Source organism: Lynx canadensis, chromosome A1 (genome assembly GCF_007474595.2).
Source record: "Lynx canadensis isolate LIC74 chromosome A1, mLynCan4.pri.v2, whole genome shotgun sequence".
NCBI classification, from domain to species: Eukaryota; Metazoa; Chordata; class Mammalia; order Carnivora; family Felidae; genus Lynx; species Lynx canadensis.
In genome coordinates, this window is record NC_044303.2 from 177466002 (window position 1) to 177487648 (window position 21647).

Sequence of the window (21647 nt, forward strand, 5' to 3'; positions counted from 1 at the left end):
GACAAAGCAATCCTTTTGAAGATATTCATCATGCAGCTTCTCTCCTTCAGGGAAGTGATGAAGTGATGTCTGTCTACCAATGTGAATACTCAGCTAGTAATGATCAGATAGAAGGCTTTGTGACACAGTACCTGAATGTCAGAGCAACCTCTGAAAACTCATAAAAACATGATTGTATATAAGCTCTTCTGAATTTTCATGACTACCCAGAACAATACTGATTTGTCAGTATAAATTTAATATAACAGATTTCTATTTCTCACATTTCTGTGCTTTTATGTAAGTATAGGGTTTTGTTTGTCAAACCCTCATTTTTATCTGATTATCAAATGAATACAAGGACAGAAATCTGTCTTTGCATTTTGGACTATTTCTGTGAGCTAGATACCCATGTGTGGGATAATCCCAAGTCAAAGGGTATGAACATTTTTAAGGTTCTTGATCCTCGTTTCCAAATTAATTTGCAAAAAGATTAAACCAATTTACACTCCCACCAGCAGTGTATGAAAATATGTTTAAATGCAAATTCCAAACTGCAGAGAGTCTTTTTCTTAGGTATTTCACTTAAAAAAACAATTTTTTTTTTTAATGCTAAGCAAAAGCCGACCCAAGATGTTAAAAAAAGAAAGTCTGATATAAAAATGGAGCAGATAGTTAAAACAGCTTGGGCAGAAATAAGCTTTAAAAAGGCCCAAGCAGACTGATAAAAAATTTTAAGGCATCATAGCAAAACACAATTCTGAAGGGACCATTAACAATTTGGCTTAGATTAGGATAGCGACCGCCAAGAATGTTGGGCGTGGTCCATGTACCAAATTCTGGTTTCGAAAAAGCTGGGTATTTAATTTTTTTTAATACTTCACTTTGTTCTAAAGGCGATGTAAATACCTAAAAGGAGTAGCATTGTGTCTGAATAATCAATCCCGTGGAGATGAAATGAACCCACGCCCTCAGAACTACGGTCAGCGCTTATCTCTCCTACACGGAATGCCTCGCCTCTGTAATCTGAGTCCAGCTTGCAACCACAATGACCGCTTCTACGTCTAATAATGGGGCACAGTGATTTGGGGGGGGGGGTCTCGTGGGAGCGGTGCAGGCAAGGGGAAGCCCAGACTCGGCGTACCAATCCACTGAATTCTACACAAATCCCAAAGGTGCTGGAACCTCAGCCTTCGGCCAAGAACCCCCCACCCACCTTCGCCAGTTATTTGGGAACCAGCCCCGTTTCCGCCTACGAGGCTTCTATTACTTCTCTGTGCCCCCTCTGACTCGCTTCCCAGAGAAAGAGAAAGCTGACGCCCGAGGAGCAGCCAGAAACTCGATTTCGCCCCTCTCTACATCTCCTTTCTCACTTTTGTTCCTCCTTTCCTGCTGCCTCTCCCTTCTCTCTCCTTTTCTTCTCTTCTTTCCCCATCCTTCCTCCACGCCTCCTTTCCCTGCCTCTTCCCCGGACGGATCCGCAGTTCGCCTCCGCTCCTCCAGCTCGGAGCTCCCCTCCCCTCCCTTCCCCTCCCCTCCCCACCGCCCCAGCCCTCGGCTCGCGGCCCCTCCCGCAGCCAATCAGCGCGCGGCCTCCCGCGGCCCCGCCCCCGCCGGCCGTTCCGGGCGGGCCCGGTTGAGCCCAGGCCGCGGGTGCGGAGGGCGGCGCCGCGGGGCGGGGGCCGATGGGGCCTGGCGGACTGGCGGCGCCGGCGCGGGGCTCGCCTGGACGCGGGTGTGCGGGGCAGTGAGCGGGAGAGGCGGGCGCTGCGGCCCTCCCGGGATGGGCCGGCCCTGGCCTGGCGGGGCCGAGCCGGAGGCGAGGGCGGCACGCGGGCCAGGCCTGCCGGGCGGGCGGCCCGGGGGCTGAGGTAGAAGTGGGCGCGGAGGAAGGGGCCGAGCCAAGGCGGTGGGTGGAGCGGCGAGGGGGGCGGAGGCTGGGCCGCGGCGGGCGAGCGGAGCGGCGCGCCTGTCCGGGACTCGGTGGCGGCGGCGGCTCTTGAGGAGGCTGAGGCGGCGGCGGCGGCGGGCCGGACGAGCGCCCGGAGGTGGCGGACGAGGCGCCGGGGGCCCCCATGGGCGGGTGTGTGGGCGCCCAGCACGACTCCTCGGGCAGCCTCAACGAGAACTCGGAGGGCACCGGAGGTAGGTGAGCGCCAGGGGGCAGCCTCGGCCCCCCATTGTTCCCGGCCAGGCCCGGCCACCTGTCCCGGCCCCTGCGGGCCCGCGGGCCGCGCGGCCGGGGCCCCTGAGCCCCTTTGTCATCCCCTCCTCCACGTCACTCCCCGCGCTCCGCTTCCGGCCGCCCCGCCGGCCGCGGGGTCGCCCCTTGCCCTGCCGGCCCCTGAGGAAAGTCCTTCGCCCGCCGGGGATGTAGCCCTCGGCCTCTCGACCCCACCGCCTCGGCTCGGGAAACTCGGACCAGAAACTGCCTTTCTTGGCCACCTCACCCCCTCTCCAGCCCGTTTAATTATTCAGGAACAGGATGGCGGCGCTGGGGTTGCGGAAAAGCGAATTGATGGGGGGTTGGGGAGGGGAGCTTAATGCATTCCCTCCGACGGGCCCCGCCACATCTCTCCGCACCCTTCCTCGTTCGGCAGAGTTGGCTGGTCTCAGCTTTCCTGAGTTTCAGATGACAGCTGCCCTGGTTGGTTCCAATTTGGCCATTTAAACCTGCAAGTTTCTGGAGCTTGGCTGGGGAAGTCTCGAGTGGCCACACGCATTATTTTAAGGAGGGGTGGGGAAACCGTCCGCCCGAGGAAAACGTGGCTTCTTGCTACGGCTTGCGGGTGTTGGGCCAGTTTGCTGTCGGGGTGGGCTAGTTGAATTCCTATCCGCCTTACGTAAAGGAAAATATGTAGAGTAAAAGTACAAATGCAGGAGTCCGACTTAGCCCAGTGCTTTAAAAGTTTTCGAACACGGAACGCACTTCTAATTTATTGTAAATAGCAGCTGGCGGAGGAGAGCTTTTTAGTTCAATCGGCATTGTAGTATAACAGTGTAACAACACAATTCTACCTTTGCTTAAATGACCTTTGGCTGAGGCCGCTCTGTAGCTTGTGTAGAGGGCAGAATGTTGTAGTTAAAGAAGAAGCAGCTAGGAATAGCAAAGATGACAGTGCTGGTTCCGTTCCAACCTTCTGTTAGATGTCTCAGAATGTAAGACGTATTTATAAGTTCCTAAACTAAATCGTTTGGGGGGGGGGGGCGATGAGAGGGTTTACAACTTTTTCTTTTGCTAGCTTTTTGGACCAATTGCTCGCCCAGTCCCTGGAGCTCCATCTGTAAACTGTGTACACTAACATTTAGCTGATAAATTTCCTGAATTACGTGATATTTTGCCATGCCACTTGATTAAAATCTGTGGGTTTCTTGTATGATTAAATCCTGGACGAATAGTTTGAGGGTTCATTGAAGTGTGTGGTGAAAAAAAATTGTCCATGAAAACACTACTTAATAGTGCATTTCAAATCGTAGCATTGTGTTTTGGTGGCACATTAACTGAGATCCCCAGTGAGGACGAAGCAGAAGATTAAAAGCGCATGATTTAAAACAGCCCTGGGTTAAGGTCAAATTGGGGGTCAAAATGATTTCTTCCTGCAATTGAAGTGATCATTAGTGGTACCAAAATACACTAGTATGTGCTATAAATAGTGGGTTTTTGTTTGTTTGTTTTAAGATTTTAAATTTGGGATGCCTCAGTGGCTCAGCTGGTTAGGCGTCTGACTCTTGGTTTCATCTAGGGTCATGATCTCCGTTTGTGGGATCAAGCCCTGCATTGGGCCCTGCTCCGACAGCGTGGAGCCTGCTTGGAATTCTTTCTCCCCGCTCCCTTTCTGCCCCTACCCTCTTGCATTCTCTCTCTCAAAATAAATAAACTTAAAAAAAATTATTTTTTTTTAAGTAATCTCTGCAACCCATGTGGGGCTCAAATTCACAACCCCGAGATCAAGAGTCACGTGCTCTACTGACTGTGCCAGCCAGGCCACCCTGGTAGTGTTTAGTTTCAGTTAAATCTAATTTGTTTTACACTCATTTAAAATTTTTAATAAACATTTTTCTCTTCTTGGTAATGAATTTGAACCAATTTATTGAAAACCTTTTGGTAATGTGACTTAGGACCAGCCAGGCATTATTAGCACGGGCCTTTAAAAGCATGAAGTCTTAGCTTTTGGTAATTTATTACCAGTAGTGTCTAGTTAGATAACCATACTATTAGTTTCTTTGAGAACTGAGATCTCTGGACCTTAAGCTGCGCTATATAACTTTCTAAAGTAAAATTTAGAAAAAAGGAACACCAACCACAAAACCTCTTACTTTTCTTCTGAAGAGAAAGTATGGGCCTCATGTAACGAGTGGAAGAAGTAGAGGAAGGGGCTGCGTGAGATAAAAGGATTGTTTTTGGAATTTAATTATAGAAGACTTTGTTCTTCATTATTGTCACGATAGTTAAAAGTTAATTGCGGTTTAAACGAATTAGCTCAGGTGAGTGTTTTAGGTTAACACATTAAATAGTTTTTACTTATTATAGTAGGTTTTTGTTGAGAAGGGAAAGAGTATTTTTCCTAAGGGTGTTGGCACAGATCCTTTGCTTTTCAAACATAAATTGATGGTTTGTAGTTTTCACCTGGACATTTGTGTTATGAAAAATTCTTTTATCAACATGAAGTAATTTTTCATGACAGTTTTACATTCACATTGTTTTCAAGTCTCACCATTTTAGATTGGTTTGACCTTTTTTTTTTTTTTTTTTAAAGAGTGTGTGAATTGGGGAGGGTAGAGGGAGGGAGAGAGAATCCTAAGTGGACTCCACACTGAGCACTCGATCTCACAACCTTGAGATCATAACCTGAGCTGAAATCAAGAGTCAGACGCCCAACCGACTGAGCCACATAGGTGCCCCTAGATTGGTTTGACTCTTGAATATCAGGTAACCTTAGTAAAAAATGACTTTTAAAAATCTTTTTGGCCATTTGAGATACTGTACTTTCTCTTTCCCTCTGGATCTAAGTCTCTTGTGCATGCAAGTAATTGCATATAGGAAAAAAACTTGCTTACTAAGGGATGTACTTTGAAGGAATTTGAGAAATTTTTGCAAAAGACTGTAGAATATGGAAATTGCTTAATCCACATTATAAGATTTGTGTTATATGTTATTTTGGAATCATTTGTAGTATCTTCCTCTGGCATATCTTGCCTAGAATTCAGTTTCTGAGTTTCAGCTAGTTTGATCATTTTTTAAAAGCCTAATTTTCATCAAGACAAGTATAGTATATACATTATACAAGATTATTTAGCAATTCACTTCAGGCTTCCATGTTCCTAGAACATTTTTTAGACAGCATGTTCTGTATAGTTGTCTGCCTTATTATGATGTGACATTGTGATGCTGGGGTTGGAACTCAGGACCTCTAGACAAGGCTTTATGTAGTCCATGGCATTGGCTAAGGAATGAAATCTCATGATTTTTAAAAATAAGTATGTGGGGAAAAAACAGTAAAGTGAAATTAGTTGAAGACAGCCAACTATTATTTTGTTCACCTCTTTAATGAACTCGATGTAGAAAGTGGGTTCTCACTTTCTGGCTGTATCTTTTGTTTTGCATAGTCAGTGATATCCCAAGGGGACTAACCCTCGGTGGTCACAAGTTTCCAGGTTTACAGCAGGATAACTGACTGCTGGCCATTCATTTCTTTATTTCATAATGTCTTGAGAATATCATGGAATTCTTTTGGGTATCCATTTATAGCAGCCTTATAGACACCTACTTGAGTAACAGTGGTTTTTGAATAATAACTACCATTTATCCAGTATTTATTATGTAACAGATGTTGTGCTCAGTGATTTGGTTTTCTCATTTAGTCTTCAATAACTCTGGAAGGTGGATAATATTTCATTTTATGGATGGATTGAACCTGAGAGAAATTAAGTTGCTTAACATTACATTGTTTATAAATGGCAGGCAGAACTTGAACTCAGTGCTGTGATAAAAAATGCTAGTTTCTCTTTTTTTCTAGTTTCATTTTTAAATTTGTGACAAAATACATATAAAATTTGCCATTTTAACCATTTTTAAGTGTACAATTTAGTGGCATTAATTACATTCACCATCCCCCCATAGTTTTAGAAACTATGTATTTCTATAATTTTTCATCTCTTCAAACAGAAACTCTAGATCATTAAGGAGTATTTCTTCTCCCCTCTCCCAACCCGTTAACTTCTAAATCTAAGTTTTTTCTCTGTGAATTTACCAAGTCTAGATATTTCACATAAGTAGAATCATACAGTATTTGTCCTTTTCTTTCTGATATATTTCACTTTGCATAATGTCTTCAGGTTAATCCTGTGGTAGCAAGTATCAGTACCTCATCCTTTTTATGGCTCAGTAATACTCCATTGTATGTATATACCACATTTTGTTTATCCATTCTTCTACACAGACATTTGGGCTGTGTCCACTTTTTGGCTATTGTGAATAACGTGGCTATGACCTTTGGTGTACAAAGAGCTGTTTGAGTCCCTGTTTTTGGTTCTTTTGGATATAATATACCTAGGTGTGGAGTTGCTAGGTTAAATGGTTTACTTTTTTGAGGAACTGCCAAACTTTACCACAGTGGCTGCATCATTTTTCATTCCTACCAGCAACATACAAGGGTTTCAGTTTCTCCATATCTTCATCAACACTTGTTATTTCCCATTTTTAAAATTAATAGCCCTTGTTATGGGTATCTCACTGTGGTTTTGGTTTGCATTTCCCTAATGACTAGTGATGTTGAGCATCTTTTAATTAAAGTGCTTCTTGGACGTTTGTTTATCTTCTTTGGAGAAATGTCTGTTTAAGTCCTTTGCCTGTTTTTTAATTGGGTTGTTTTGGGGTTTTTTGTTGTTGTGTTGTGGGAGGCCTTTATATATTCTATATATAAAGAATATACAGAATATATAGGTCAATATATAAAGAGGTCAAGAATCCCATGCTCTACCAACTGAGCTAGCCAGGTACCCCATCTTTACTCTCTCTTGGTAGTGTCCTTTGATGCATAAAAGTTTTTAATTTTAATGAAGTCAAATTTATTTTTTCTTTTGTTGCCTGGGCTTCTGGTTTTTGTTTTAAATGTATATTTAACTAATCCTTCACTGATGGAGAAAGAATAAATCTTTAACCGGTAATTCATAAGTCTAACTTAACTAACATTTGCTTTCTTAACTATGAATAGAAAACTATTTGAAGTTTATTTTCTGTCTTATGTGGTGAAAAGGTTGATTAGTAGTGAAATGGTTTTTAAAAAGTTGACAAAAGTAATCCATAAACCTACTTCGACTTCTTAATCAAGAGATGATTGTTACATTTTCCGTAGAAGCATTTCACAATCAAAAGGCATTGAAAACCCACAATATGCCCAACATTGGGTTGGTTGCTGTTGTTCCAAAAAAGGAATCATGATCTTATTTCTTGAGTATGTCAGAATCCTTTTTTAGGAAAGCATAATAAAATATGCACACATGAAACAACTGTAAAACACTGGTAAACAGATAAATATACTATAGGATAAACTGCGCAAGTGCTGAGGGAATGAAAGAAAATAGTGATCTGAGCTGCTCAAAGGTGGTCCCGCTACCAGCAGTTTTGCTGTAACCTGGGAGTATGTTAGAAGTGCAAAATCTCAGGCCCGCCCCCAGACCTAGTAAATCAGAATCTTCATTGTAACTAGATTCTCAAATGGTTCCTCTGCATATTGAAGTTTGAGAAGCACTGTACAGGATTGCTTACAGTGGGAAGAGATTAGAGCAAGGAATCCATTAGGAAAAAAATGGCATGAATTGGGACTATATTGGATAAAGGGGTATAGAAAAGAAAGTAAAATACAGACAGTCCCCGACTTATGATGGCTCAATTTAGGATTTTTCAATTTCACAATTTTACAGTGGTGCAACTTGATACATACACATTCAGTAGAAACCATACTTGAGAGTTTGAATTTAGTTTTTTTTCCATGGCTGATGATAGGTGATGTGATACTCTCTCGAGATGCTGGGCAGAGGCAGCAACCTGCAGCTCCCAGTCAGCTACGTGGTCAGGATCATGAGGGTAAGCAATGGATACTCTTACCATTTTGTTTCTCACCTTCAGTATAGTATTCGACAAATTATGTGGTATTAGGCTTTGTGTTAGATGATTTTGCCCAACTGTGGGCTAATGTAAGTGTTCTGAGCACATTTAAGGTAGGCTAGGCTAAACTATGATGTTCTGTAGGTTAGTTGTATTAAATGCATTTTCAATTTATGATGATTTCAATTTACGATAGGTTTATTGGAATGTAACCTCGTCCTAAGTCAGGGAAGATCTGTAAACCCATGTTTGTGAATCTGGGTGACCATGAATATTGAGGTGGCTTGGCAGGTTTTGGGGAATAAGAAAGAGCTATCTGGGGCAAGCTATAATTTGCCTTTCAGTATGCCAAGGTTTAGTTGACACAAGAATTTTTAAGTTGGGACGTCATGTAGGGTGGTGCAGATGTTTAGATATGGAACTCTTATTCAGGATTAGGAATGTGGATTTTGGAGTCTTTGGGGGAGGTTGACTGAAGGTGTAAAAGTAAATGACTGCTATAAGTAAGTGAAAAGAAGAAGAAAGTACTAAGAACTGAGTCATGAAAATTTCACAGAAGATGGACCTGACCATTCTTACAATTTCAGAAAATAATTTATTTTGTTAACTTCTCATTCTAGTGTGGTGTTTGCAGAAATTCTACCTGTAGTGTATTACTCACATCCAGACTCAAGGTAGACTTCTTGGGCATCCAGCCCCAGAATATACCAGTAGGCCTTTTGAGGTTGATATACTTCAGAACAAACACATTTCTCTACAAAACACTGGTTTTTTTTTTTTCACCAAGAATATCATTCATATCTCTATCTTATGTATTTTCAATGTCCCATATATTCTACACATCATCTAATTAGTTTGCTGATTGAATTTTCTTACACTTCTACTCTTAGGACTGGGTCTATAATTAAAAATGAAGTAGAACTGAGCATGAGGAGGGCTGATGATTAGGCTGCCCTTCTCCTTAGTGTGACAGTTGAAGTAAAAATTTTTCCTATTTTCTGGGCTGGTAGCTCTGTGGCTTTATGAGTAGGATGCATAAAATTTTATGCCAGTTGGAGAAAGACATACTACAAAATAGGAGGCATTTACTGGATATAAAGCAGAGGGTGCTTGATTTTACCAGAATGAGTATAGCTGTGGGGGAAGACCAAAAGGAAAATAGGCAGCAAGAAGGTGTGTGTTGGAAATCCAGGGGAACTCTGGGTAGGAAGGCTGTAGGTATGAGAACAAAATTTAGGTCGGGGATGCTACAGTTGGAAAATACTGAGATGTGGGGAAAGCTGAATCCTCTTTGGAAAGAGATTTAAGCACTCAAGTTTTTATTAAAAATAGACATGGGATATTATATCCCTGGCTAGTCCAATTTTGTTTTCAGTTTTCTAGCAAATAAAAGGTTGACATTTTTTCCCAGTCAAGATTATCTTGGACTTTATGTTGGAATGGCATTTTTAAAGATTCTTGCTATGGATAGTAAATGGCCTGGGTTTTTTTCATCTCTGATTTTATTTAGGAATCAGTTGCTAGGGGGCGCTTGGGTGGCTCAGTTGGTTAAGTGTCCGACTTGGGCTCACGTCATGATCTCAGAGTTTGTGGGTTCGAGCTCCACATCGGGCTCTGTGCTGACAGCTCAGAGCCTAGAGCCTGCTTCGATTCTGTGTCTCCCTCTCTCTGCCTAGAGCCTGCTCACTCTCTCTCTCTCTCTCTCTCTCTCTCTCTCTCTCAAAAATAAACATTAAAAAAAAAATCAGTTGCTAGTGCTATATACTATGGGTAGAATCTTTATGCCATTAGAAATGGTAAGAATCTTCATTCTGATTTTTGATGATCCTAGTCTGTAACACCTCTCTTTAAGAAATTTTTTTTTAATGTTTTATTTATTTTTAAGACAGAGAGAGACAGAGCATGAGTGGGGATGGGGCAGAGAGAGAGGGAGACACAGAATCTGAAGTAGGCTCCAGGCTCCGAGCTGTCAGCACAGAGCCCGATGCAGGGCTGGAACTCATGAATTGCGAGATCATGATCTGAGCCGAAGTCAGATGCTCAACCAACTGAGCCACCTGGGTGCCCCTGTAACACCTCTCTTATGGAGAAATTTTAATAGATGGATTTTACTTTTTTTTTTTTTTTTTACGATTTTATTTTTTAAGTAATCTCTACACCCAACATGGGGCTTGAACTCACAACCCTTAGATCAAGAGTTGCATGCTTTTCCAACTGAGCCAGCCAGGAGCCCCTGTTTTTTTGTTTAAACATTTTTGTTTTAGTTTATTATTTATTTTGAGAGAGTGAAAGAGCACAAGCAAATGCAATGGGGGGAGGGGGAGAGAGAGAGAGAGAGAGAGAGAGGGAGAGAGAGTGTGAGTGTCTCAAGCAGTCAACATGCTGTCAGCCCACAACTGTGGGATCATGACCTGAGCCGAAATCAAGAGTTGGACGCTCAACTCAGTGAGCCATTCAGGCACCCCTATTTTTTTTTTTTTTCCAACGTTTATTTATTTTTGGGACAGAGAGAGACAGAGCATGAACGGGGGAGGGGCAGAGAGAGAGGGAGACACAGAATTGGAAACAGGCTCCAGGCTCCAAGCCATCAGCCCAGAGCCTGACGCGGGGCTCGAACTCCCGGACCGCGAGATCGTGACCTGGCTGAAGTCGGACGCTTAACCGACTGCGCCACCCAGGCGCCCCCAGGCACCCCTATTTTAAAATCTGATTTTCTTACTGCAAATGCAGAGCTTTGGCAGCACCTGCTAGTGGTACTATACTTAGGTGAGTCTTCTAATAGGAATGATTATTGAGTGTTACTCTCTTGTAGTGAGGAACTTTTGCCATTGTGTTTATGAATTAGTTATCTCTCTTGTGGCTTTTGACCCAGACACATTCTTCTCTTTTTGCAAGAAAGCATTAGATTGATTTCGTTAAACAACATAATCATATTAATTGGGCATGATGATCAATTTGTTGATTTAGTGATTCTCTCATTTTTCCTTACTGCAGACCACCTGAATGGTTTATCTTCATTTGGTGGACCATTGCACCTGATTCTTCCCGCCGCCCCTCACCATCCCTACCCAGCTTTCTGCTTCTGCTTATCGGGCATACTAGGCTACCAGCAAGCTCCTCATGATTCACTGGTAGTTCAAGGACCATAGGTTGAGACTTTACTAACGCGTATGTACTTAAAGATGCATGTGTGTTGGCCGAGAACAATCAGCATGTATTCGCCTTGCATCAGCCACTTTTGCAGTCAGCAACAATCAAATTTGTTTTTGAATATATTCCATATATTGAGCTGAGAGGTTAAATATTGCTGAGTATGCATTGAGTGTTGTAATGCCGTTTTTTGCGTGTTTGCAGTAAAACTTTTAGGCATTTCCATTATTGCTCTGTTTTCAGAAATGGAATTTCTGTTCAAGTTAGATGTCTAAACAAAAACATCCTAATGTGTGAAAGTCATTTTAAGTGAATTTTACTTGAGTGTGAGTGAGGTCTTGATATATCAAGACTTGACTAATGTAGTGACTTGTGGACTTTTCTCATGAAGTCCTCAAAACCCTTCAGATAATTTTTTGCATGTATCATGATTGGCTCATAGGTATGAGCTAGGGCAGGCCTCTTTGCATCAGTTCAGATCATTTCCGTGCTTGTGGACTATGTGACAAGAGTATCAAAGGGGCAGAATAACAGATAGTCCAGATCACTTGGTTATGCTTCATGATAAACTATCACTTTCAACTCAGGGCAAACATCTTATTTTTTTAAACTGAAACTTTTAAAAATAGCCAGCCTCCATTATTTCTAGCTGCCAGTGCTTATAGCTAACCATATAAATAAGGCCTGCTCTCTGATATCAAGTAGCCTATGGTTGAGTAGAGGAATCATACATTTAATTAGGAAAAGTTTTAAAAGCCTCTACAGTGGGGCTCCTGGGTGGCTCAGTCGGTTAAGCGTCCGACTTCCGCTCGGGTCATGATCTCACAGCTTGGGAGTTTGAGCCCCGTGTGGGGCTCTGTGCTGACGGCTCAGACCTGGAGCCCACTTTGGATTCTGTGTCTCCCTCTCTCTCTGTCCCTCCCCTGCACATTCCCTGTTTCTCTCTCCTTTATTTTTTTTCCCCCCACCCCATCTGCCCTTCCCTCTTTTTTCTTTTCTTTTTTTTTTCTTTCTCTCTCCTTTAAAAATAAACATTAAAAAAAATTTTTTTTTAAACCTCTACAGCAATGGAAAAAGTATTATGGAAGTTCAGAGAATAGTGGGGAGCAGGGTCAGAAAGCTTCACTGAAGAGGGGATATAAGTAGTTGGTCTTGAAAGAGGAGTAGATGGAGACAAAGTAGAAGGCAGAGGAAATTATTTGTATAGCAATATGAGAAAACCTGGCATTTTGGCGGACTGGCAAGAAGCTTGTGGAGGGGTAGGTGAAATATGAAGTTATTAAGGTATGTTGTCAGATTTTAGGAAGGCACAGTTGCCACAATTAATAGACCAGTTGCGAGACAATATATAGGTGATGGTATTTAAGTGGATTTTTTGTGTGCTAATTCCCATTTAATGCTGCATTCTGAGGTTATTTGATACAAAATTCTGATGTAGCAAGGTGTTACAATCTTTAGCGTATTTTTATTCTTTTGTAATTTTAATCATATTGTCACATATCAAACATCAGAAATGTGTTTCACTTTTTTGCATGCACATGGGGTGCCTGGCTCACCCACTCAGAAGAGCGTGTGGCTCTTGATCTTGAGGTCGTGAGTTCCAGCCCCACGCTGGGTGTAGAGATTATTAATAAATAAATAAACTTAAAAAAAAACCACCTTTTTTATATGTACGTGTATGTATATGTTTGTCCCACATCAGTTTTTGTCTCTGGTCCTAGGTTTCTGGCACATGGAAAGAATTTACACTAAGATTCTGCAGACCTGCCTGAGTTTTAATCTCTTGAAAAGGCCTGCATTATCTGTGGTGCTTTGGGCTCCGTTTCTTACATTGTTGAAAGAAGAGAATGGATTAGATCATCTTTGTCAAGATTATATCTTAATTCTTTTTTAAAATATTTTTAATGACAGTTTTCAAGCATATTGAAAAAATTAATATAATAAACATTTGAATATCCATCACTTAGATTAAACAGTGTGTGTGTGTATGTGTGTGTATTTGCTTAACTGAGAGTATAGACATCATGACACTTCAACATGTAAATACCATTATCACTCCTAAGAAGATTATTCCCTAAGATCAAGTCCATAATCACAGTCCACCAATTGTCCCAAAATGCCTTTTATAGCTATTTTTTTCAAATTAAGATCTATTCAGCATTGAGACATTGCATTTGTTTTTGTATTTAATTTTTTAAAATCTAGAACAGCTTCTCCCCTTTTCTTCCCTATGACATTGACTTTTTGAAGAGTATTATAGAATGTATCACATTCTGGGTTTGTCTGATTGTCATTTAGTGTATTTCTCTAGCCTCTGTATTTTCTTTAAACTGAAAATTTGGTAGATCTAATACTAACAGAATGTGATTATTTCCTAGGCTATCCTGGATCCAAAATCCAAACTTTTCCCAGTTCTTTTCTCCTAACTTCCAACACTGGGATAATCTTTGATTACTGAATAAATCTGAACCTTATTTTCATTTTCCCACCCAGAAACAAGCTTAAGATCTACTGTCAGCCTGCAAGTCTACAGTACCCTATTATTAACTATAGTCACTCTGCTGTACATTATTAGATTCTCAGAGTTTATTCTTTTTATAACAAAGTTTGTACCCTTTGTATCTACATTCCTTTCTTTCAAAGTGTGAGTGGGGGAGGGCAGAGGGAGAGGGGGAGACAGAATCCGAAGCAGGCTGCAGGCTCTGAACTGTCAGCACAGAGCCTGATGCAGGGCTCAAACTCGCAAACTATGAGATCATGACCTGAGCTGAAGTCAGCCACTTAACCAACTGAGCCACCCAGGCTCCCCTCCTTTCTCTCATTTTTATAAAAAGGTTCTATCATGTTTTTTTTTAATTTTTTTAATGTTTATTTATATCAGAGAGAGAAAGAGAGCACAAGTGGCAGAGGGGCAGAGAGAGATGGAGACACAGAATGTGAAGCAGGCTCCAGGCTGTCAGCACAGAGCCGGACACGGGGCTCAAACTCACAAGCCGTGAGATCATGACCTAAGCTGAGGTCGGACGCTTAATGGACTAAGCCACCCAGGTGCCCCTATTATGGTTATTTTTCGACATTACTTATCTTCTCGGGATGTAAGCTGCATTGGCCTGGTACAGACTTCATAATACTTGAAGTTTCATAATACCTTAGACTCAGTTAACTGTTGCGTGACATACATTTTTGACTTTATAATGGTGTTAGGGAGAAAGTAAAATTCCACTAATAGAAGACTTATTTAATTCTAGAACAAGAGCTCTTTGTTAACTAGAACCATATAGCGTAATGAAAAGTTCCAGTTCCACCTCTGTCTCTCTATATCTAATATGACCTTAAGTCACTTGACTTCCCCATTTCTTGTTTTTTTCTTATCTATAAAATGAGCATGTTTGTTGGATGAGATCAGTATACTCAAACTTTTTTAACAGTTGAATCTCCTTTTTTTAGGTATACCTTACATTGAATACTAAAGTATCAGCCTCAGCATTTCATTTTCTTTTATTTTGATTGTACAGTCACTAAAAAAAATTAGAGTCTCATAAAGTTCTATAGGTTTTTTTTTTGAAGTTTGAATCACTATCAACTGTACTCAAAACTTCAACATTATGTCTTCCAGTATTGTGACTTATGTTATATTTTCATTAAGCATTGTTGAGTTACTTTTTGTCATGAGAGAATATGCTGAGCAGGTATATCTAAACTTGCTGTGACATTTAATGGGGCCCAAACCTGCACAGTACCATATTAGTGTGTTCAGTGGTACATTGTTACATGAGTGGACATGTGTGTGCCTGTATTAAACGAAAGGCACCGTGCAGAGCTCTTGATTTCCCAATCAATGACCCATTTCAAGAAGTTCCCTAAGTTTCATATGTGCATGGAGAAAGTAAGAGAAGCATTATTCCAATGTCACCATGATTAGTTTCATGATGAACATGTTTCATGATGGTCTGTATGTTTGAAATTTAACATTTGATGTGTGGGGTCTTGTTATTATGATTCTTAAAAAGTAACATATTTTACATATAATTTGAATCATGTTTGTAGAACTCTGAAGCAACTGTTTTGTTTCCTTGAGTTCTTTGGAACCAGTTTTTAAAATTAGTTGATTAGATTCTAGGAAAAATCTTTAACACATAATTTCACATAATTACTGAAAAAGTAATTATGAAAACTATATGAATTAAGTATAAAACTTTAAGAGCAAACAAAAGAAAGGTAACACATTAAAAATAGCGAAGATGGGGGGGCCTGGTTGGCTTGGTAGAGCATGCAACTCTTGATCTTGGGGTTGTGCGTTTGATCTTGGGGTCATGAGTTCAAATCCCACGTTGGGCATAGAGCTTACTTAAAAAAGAGATAGTGAAGGGAATCAATGCAGTGGTAACTTGTGCCTATATCACTAATTGCAGTCTGGTTTTAGATCTGGAAGTTTGTTTACTGCCTGCATTTGACTTGCCTTTGCCAGGAATTAAAACATGCCCACGGGTGGTCTCTTTCTTCTGGAGCAACTTTTGGCTTCATAATGTACTCTGTAAGTGAAGCCGTTTCATTATTTAAGACATGAACTTTACCTCTCAGCCCATTTGAAGCTTGGCACTATTAGGCCTACTCTTCTCTCTGTCTGACACAGCTTCACTTTTCTCCTTTCTCTCTTGGGTGTCAAATATTTCAGCTCTTTGTCTACAATTCAGGCATGCTTGTATTATGTTTAAACTTTGGAGTTTCAGGGGTGTCTGGGTGGATTAGTCGGTTAAGCGTCTGACTGTTGATTTTGGCTCAGGTCATGATCTCATGGATCCGTAGGATCAAGCCCTGTGTCAGGCTCCGTGCCGGCAGTGCAGAGCCTGCTTGGGATTCTCTCTCTCCCACTCTGCCCCTCCCCCCCCTTTCAAAATAAATACATAAACATTAAAAAAAAAAGAAAACTTTGGAAGTTCAGGCAGGAAGTGCTTAATGGAAATGGGGTTGATAAATGAGATCTTGCGTTTGAAAGATTTGACTGTGGCTTATGAAGGAAGAACCAGAATGAGATGATGCTGAGAGGGACCTAGTAGGTGAGGTCTGATGTCTGTCATATATGTTAGTCAGACTTGGCTTATAAAGAGTGGACTATATTGAGATAAAACAAAGAAGGAATGTCAATGAAAGAAAGATCTTCGCATCTAGTGAGCAAGGCTTGGATTTTCTTTCCTTTTCAAGGCCTTTGACCTTTTCACTTAGTATTTATTTACATAGTAAATATTTGCTATGAAATGCTTTTTTATTAAGTTCTTAAAAATAGCATGGCCCTTCCTCATTTTTTTAATTGCTTTTAGAAATTATTTGTTTACTTGTTTATTTCTTACTTGCCTCACAATATTATAAGCTCTGAAATAATAAATGGATAATTATGACTGTTTTATCACTTGGAGAATGAAAAGTTTACTACTTGGCTTTAGTTATTTAATTTGATTTTTGGATGAAATTATTTTATTACTAGTTCCTTAGTTGTATGAAAGCCCATTGTCTTATAGAGACTCCTCACCATAATTAACTCTGGGATAAATACTTACTTGCCCAACTGAAGGAGGCAGTGATCTAATTTGCTTGTTAAGGTCTCCCTGCTTATTTTGTGTGTATTTTTGTTATTTTCCCCTGTCATCCTTAGCAAACCTAGTGATGATTTGAATTGCTTTGCATATGAAAAGAGTTAATTATATTTATAGCCCACCCAGCCCAGTAGAATTGTTAGGCTGTCCTTGAGCTGAATTTGTGTTTACATTGAATGCAGCAGAAACCTAGTTTTCACATATAGCCTATAAAGTATTCTATTAACAGGGAATAATAAAGACACTCTTTATGAATTTTCTGAATTTAGGGGTTTTTGTTTATTCATTCGGTGGGTTTTTTTCAGCAGACATTTTAGGGGATGTTAGAGGAGGGCAAAGTCTGAGGACAAGTTGTAGGATGAAACTGATCTTTGAAGTATTTTACTAAACACAAATTTCACTTTGGGGGTCTAACCCACACTCCTCCATGTAAAAAGTATAAGGAGCTTTGTGTTTGGGAGGAAATTAGTTACACAAATACAATATTATAACATGTAGCTCTTTAACGCATGCCTTGTGTTATGAGATAATTTAGTAATGCAAATATATTTTGCACTTTTCATCCTGTTTTTACATATCAAAATCTCCCTGTTATTTGCACAGCAAACACATTGAGTATACCAATATGACAAACTGAGCGTACATACTGTTTCAACAGGGCCTAGCACAGTGGCTTGTAAGTAACATATACGTAAGAAATACTTGTTGAATGAGAGCTTGAAGTAATTCAGAGTAATGGCTTTACGATTGTTTAAGGTTCACAAGTATAATTAATATGTGAGAAGAGCCATAATTGCAATACATAATCTTTTCCTTTGTTGTAGTTTTTGGTTTAAAAATAAATCTTCACATTTTCTTGATTCTTACAAGGACCCTTTGACTTTAAGGAAAGATGATGTTAATATCGCTGGTTCACAGGGGAGGAAACTGAAGCACAGAGATGTTTCGAATAAGGAATAAAACGAGTATCCCAAACTGTAAGCTCCATTTTCTGTTTTGTAACTCCATATCCTCTCCACAGATGGTGAGGGGTTTGGGTGGACTTTTCTTTCCTTGCTGCAGAAGTGTGTGTGTTTTTCCTTTGTGGCAATAAGCATAGTTGAAGTTAATGGAATGTGTTTCTTAAGGACTCTCATGTTCACTCTTGTATTCAAAATGGAGATGACAGCAGTAAAAAATGAGGTAGATAGTTGCCTTTGATCTTAGTCAATAAATTATCTTGCTTTTCACAAGATAGAAAATTTGAACTAAGATGTTAGTTATCTAAAACTGGTGAAATGGAAAAAAGTGTTAGTCTTGTTCATCTTTTGTGCCCTTTTACTTGCTTATCTTTTGCACTTTTACCTCTGCCTCCTAACCTAGATTGAATGTTTTCAGCTTAAAACTCAGTTTACTCAAACTTGACCTTGAACTTCGCAGTTGAACTGTGTGGGGGAACAAGTTTCCTTGAGTTTCTTAAAGTTCAAGAAAAGAAGGATTTGTCTAATCTGAAGAAAGCTTAATAAAGTTTTTCTAGGCCTGTCCTCTGAAATTACCCTTAGTATAGAAGTATTAGAAAATCGGTCTCAGATCCTAAAGTGGTGATCACTCCAAGGGGTGAGTTGAAGGAGGTTACATGAAAGTTCTTTCTAATTGGTATATCCAGCAGTTAAAGGATGGGGATTGGAACCCAGAAGTGAATTAGTGTTTGTACTTAAAATGTCAGCATATGAATCATTGGAACTATCTTCTAGTTTTATAGCTGAGAAAAGGAACAGAGACCATCCATCTCCTGACTATGTCTTGCTCTGAAGGAGGAGGTGAAAACTATGTTGGTCCCATAATGTAGTTTCATTATAGTAGCTTGTGCTTTTTCTGGCAGTCCTCAATACATTTCTGCCTTGAACTTCAGTTACCCTGAAAATAAGAATTTTAACTTGACGATTAAAAAGCCTTTGGACCTTTAATCATTGATGTATTGCCAAAAATTAACACACGGGACCTATTGAACACACCCTTCTGTGAATTTGGCTTTTGCTTCTCCGAGTTTGTGATGGTTGCATCATGTTGTGGGTAGCTGTGTCTTCCTAAATGACTCAGAGTAGTTTATAAAGTCTCATAATTTTGAAGTGAAAAATTGAGATGTGTGCTACTACATATAAATAGGACATAATGAAAAGGAACTTGAGAAACAATAAAATGATACCTAGTACTCTGGAATGAACATTGAATAAGACACTTCAGCCTGTAACAAGAGCTCTGAGAATGGGGAGAGTTGCTTATCTGTTATTGAATGAAATGTAATATACCCTTGGAAGCAAGAAGGAGAGTATCTTTTTGCACTGGATCTGTCATGGGGTTGAAAATAGGTTCTTGGCTTGTATTTTTATTTTCTATATACCAACACTAAATATACTGACTAGAAATTATAATGTAACTGCCTAGGGCAAACAAATGACTGAAAAACATTTAACTTTTTTTTCTGGAACAATTGATCCTTAAGCATTTTAAGAAGGGAATGATAAACAGGGACAGAACTACATTTGAATGGTAAAGGTAGGTTTTTCAGTTTAGAATAAGGATGAATACTAAAAGCCTAAATACGAAAAGTGTGAGAAGTTCCACATTCATTTACTAAAAAAAATTTTTTTTAATGTTTATTCGTTTTTGAGATAGAGAGAGACAGAGCGTGAGTGGGGGAGGAGCAGAAAGAGACACACACAGAATCTGAAGCAGGCTCCAGGCTCCAAGCTGTCAGCACAGAGCCTGATGCGGGGCCTGAACTCACGAACCGTGAGATCATTCATGACCTGAGCTGAAGTCGGATGCTCAACCGACTGAGTCACCCAGGCACCCCAAACTTCCACCGTTTATTTTATTATTATTTTCTTATTATTTTTTTAATGTTTTTATTTATTTTTGAAAGAGAGAGAGAGACAGAGCATGAGCGGGGAAGGAGCAGAGAGACAGGGAGACACAGAATTCGAAACAGGCTCCAGGCTCTTAGCTGTCAGCACAGAGCCTGATGTGGGGCTTGAACTCACAAACTGTGAGATCATGATCTGAGCTGAAGTCGGACGCTTAACCGACTGAGCCACCCAGGCACTCCAGTTCCAACATTTATTAAAGAGGGAAGAAAAACAAGTTCTCAGATGAAACATCCAAGGGAGATTAAAGAAAATTAAGATGTAGAATAAAATTCAGTTTCCATTGAAAAATAGTTCTTATTTAATAATAGGTGGTATAAAACACGTTGGCAAGTTATTTTTGTACCGAAGTCTTGAGGGAAAATGTTATACAATTTTAATGAGTTGGAAAGTATTGACTAATGATATCTTTGCATTTACTCCTGATACAGTCTAAAAGCTACTTAAAACGTTACTAAACGAAATCAAACCTGGATCACTTTGCTTTCTAGGTAAGAAAGAGTAATTGAAGTTTTTGCACGCATGTGTGCACATGCACACACACATTATATATAATATACATAAAATATATATACACGTAAAAAAATATGTATGTACTCTTTTGGTATATTTATTCTTATATATAGTCTTCTCATGTTTTACAGGACGACTTGTTTAGGACTAATTTTTTCTTACTGTATATATTTATGGTTATTTAAAAAACTTTTTAAGAACTCTTTGTGGGGCGCCTGGGTGGCTCAATCGGTTAAGCATCTGACTTCAGCTCAGGTCATGATCTCACAGTTTGTGAGTTTGAGCCCCGCATCAGGCTGTGTGCCGACAGTTCAGAGCCTGGAGCCTGCTTAGGTTTCTGTGTGTCCCTCTCTCTTTGCCCCTCCCCAACACGCGCACATGCGCGCGCTCTCTCTCTCCCTCCCTCTCTAAAATAAACATTAAAAAAAAAAACACTCTTTGCAAAAAATTTTTTTAAGTCAAAAAGTGTATTTAAGGGGCTCCTGGGTGGCTGAGTCAGTTAAGCATCTGACTTCGGCTCAGGTCATGGTGTTGTGGTTTGTAATTTCGAGCCCTGCATCAGGCTCTGCACTGACAGTGAGGAGCCTGCTTGGGATATTCTCTCTCTCTCTCTCTCTCTCTCTCTCTCTCTCTCTCTCTCCTCCCCTGCATGTGCACGCTCTCTCAAAATAAAGTTAAAAAAAAAAAGTTTATTTAAGAAAAAGTAAATCACATTTATCTTAACACCTAACAAATATTTTGGTGTACATTCTTTCATGCTCAGGTTGTGTGCTGTATGTATAAAAGAGAGGGAGAGTAAGCACAAAAATCAGGTCGTATATTCAGAGGAATGTGAAGTGCTTTTTAAAGTCATTGCAGCTATGCTTCTAGAGCAGTTATGACTTCTAGAGTTTGACTTTATGATGTTCTGGGATATAACAGAAATGTCATTGTTAGCTTTTCATTTTGGGAGGGTTTATCAGTATTTTTTCTAAAATTGACCTGACCTCACTGTCTGTTTTGTAGAGTCACCACAATGATGTGCGAGATGCGCATCCCACAACTTAATCTGAGGAAATGCACTATAAACTAGAGCAAAGGGAATACCCTGCTGTAATTGGGCAAGTTACCCAAGGCGTTTATGTGGGCAGTTTGTGAGAATACAGTATTTCTTAGGACAGTACATCCTTCTGAACAGTGCAGTTAAATAAGCTAAAAGTAAAGCTTAGAGTTTTGTAATGGACATAGCTATAGATGCAATTTAAAATAATTAAGTGACATTCAAGATCTATCTCTTTCCATGAGTCTAACCCCAAGACAATACAGTTTCTAGTAGTTTTCCTGTTACTTTGATTGTTTCCATCACCCATCACTTTCTTATAACTTGGTGGAGAGGTAGAGAATTTGATGATTGAGTCCCGG

General features: G+C 40.1%; 1 protein-coding gene across 1 annotated transcript in view; it reads left to right on the forward strand.

Moving 5' to 3' along the window:
- Positions 1-1998: 1998 nt before the first annotated feature.
- UBTD2 (ubiquitin domain containing 2) overlaps positions 1999-21647 on the forward strand; it is a 61557-nt gene continuing 41908 nt past the window's right edge. The window contains exon 1 of the mRNA XM_030327605.2: positions 1999-2124. Coding sequence (XP_030183465.1) covers positions 2055-2124 — 70 coding nt within the window. The 5' untranslated portion in view covers positions 1999-2054. The remainder of the gene's footprint in view (positions 2125-21647) is intronic.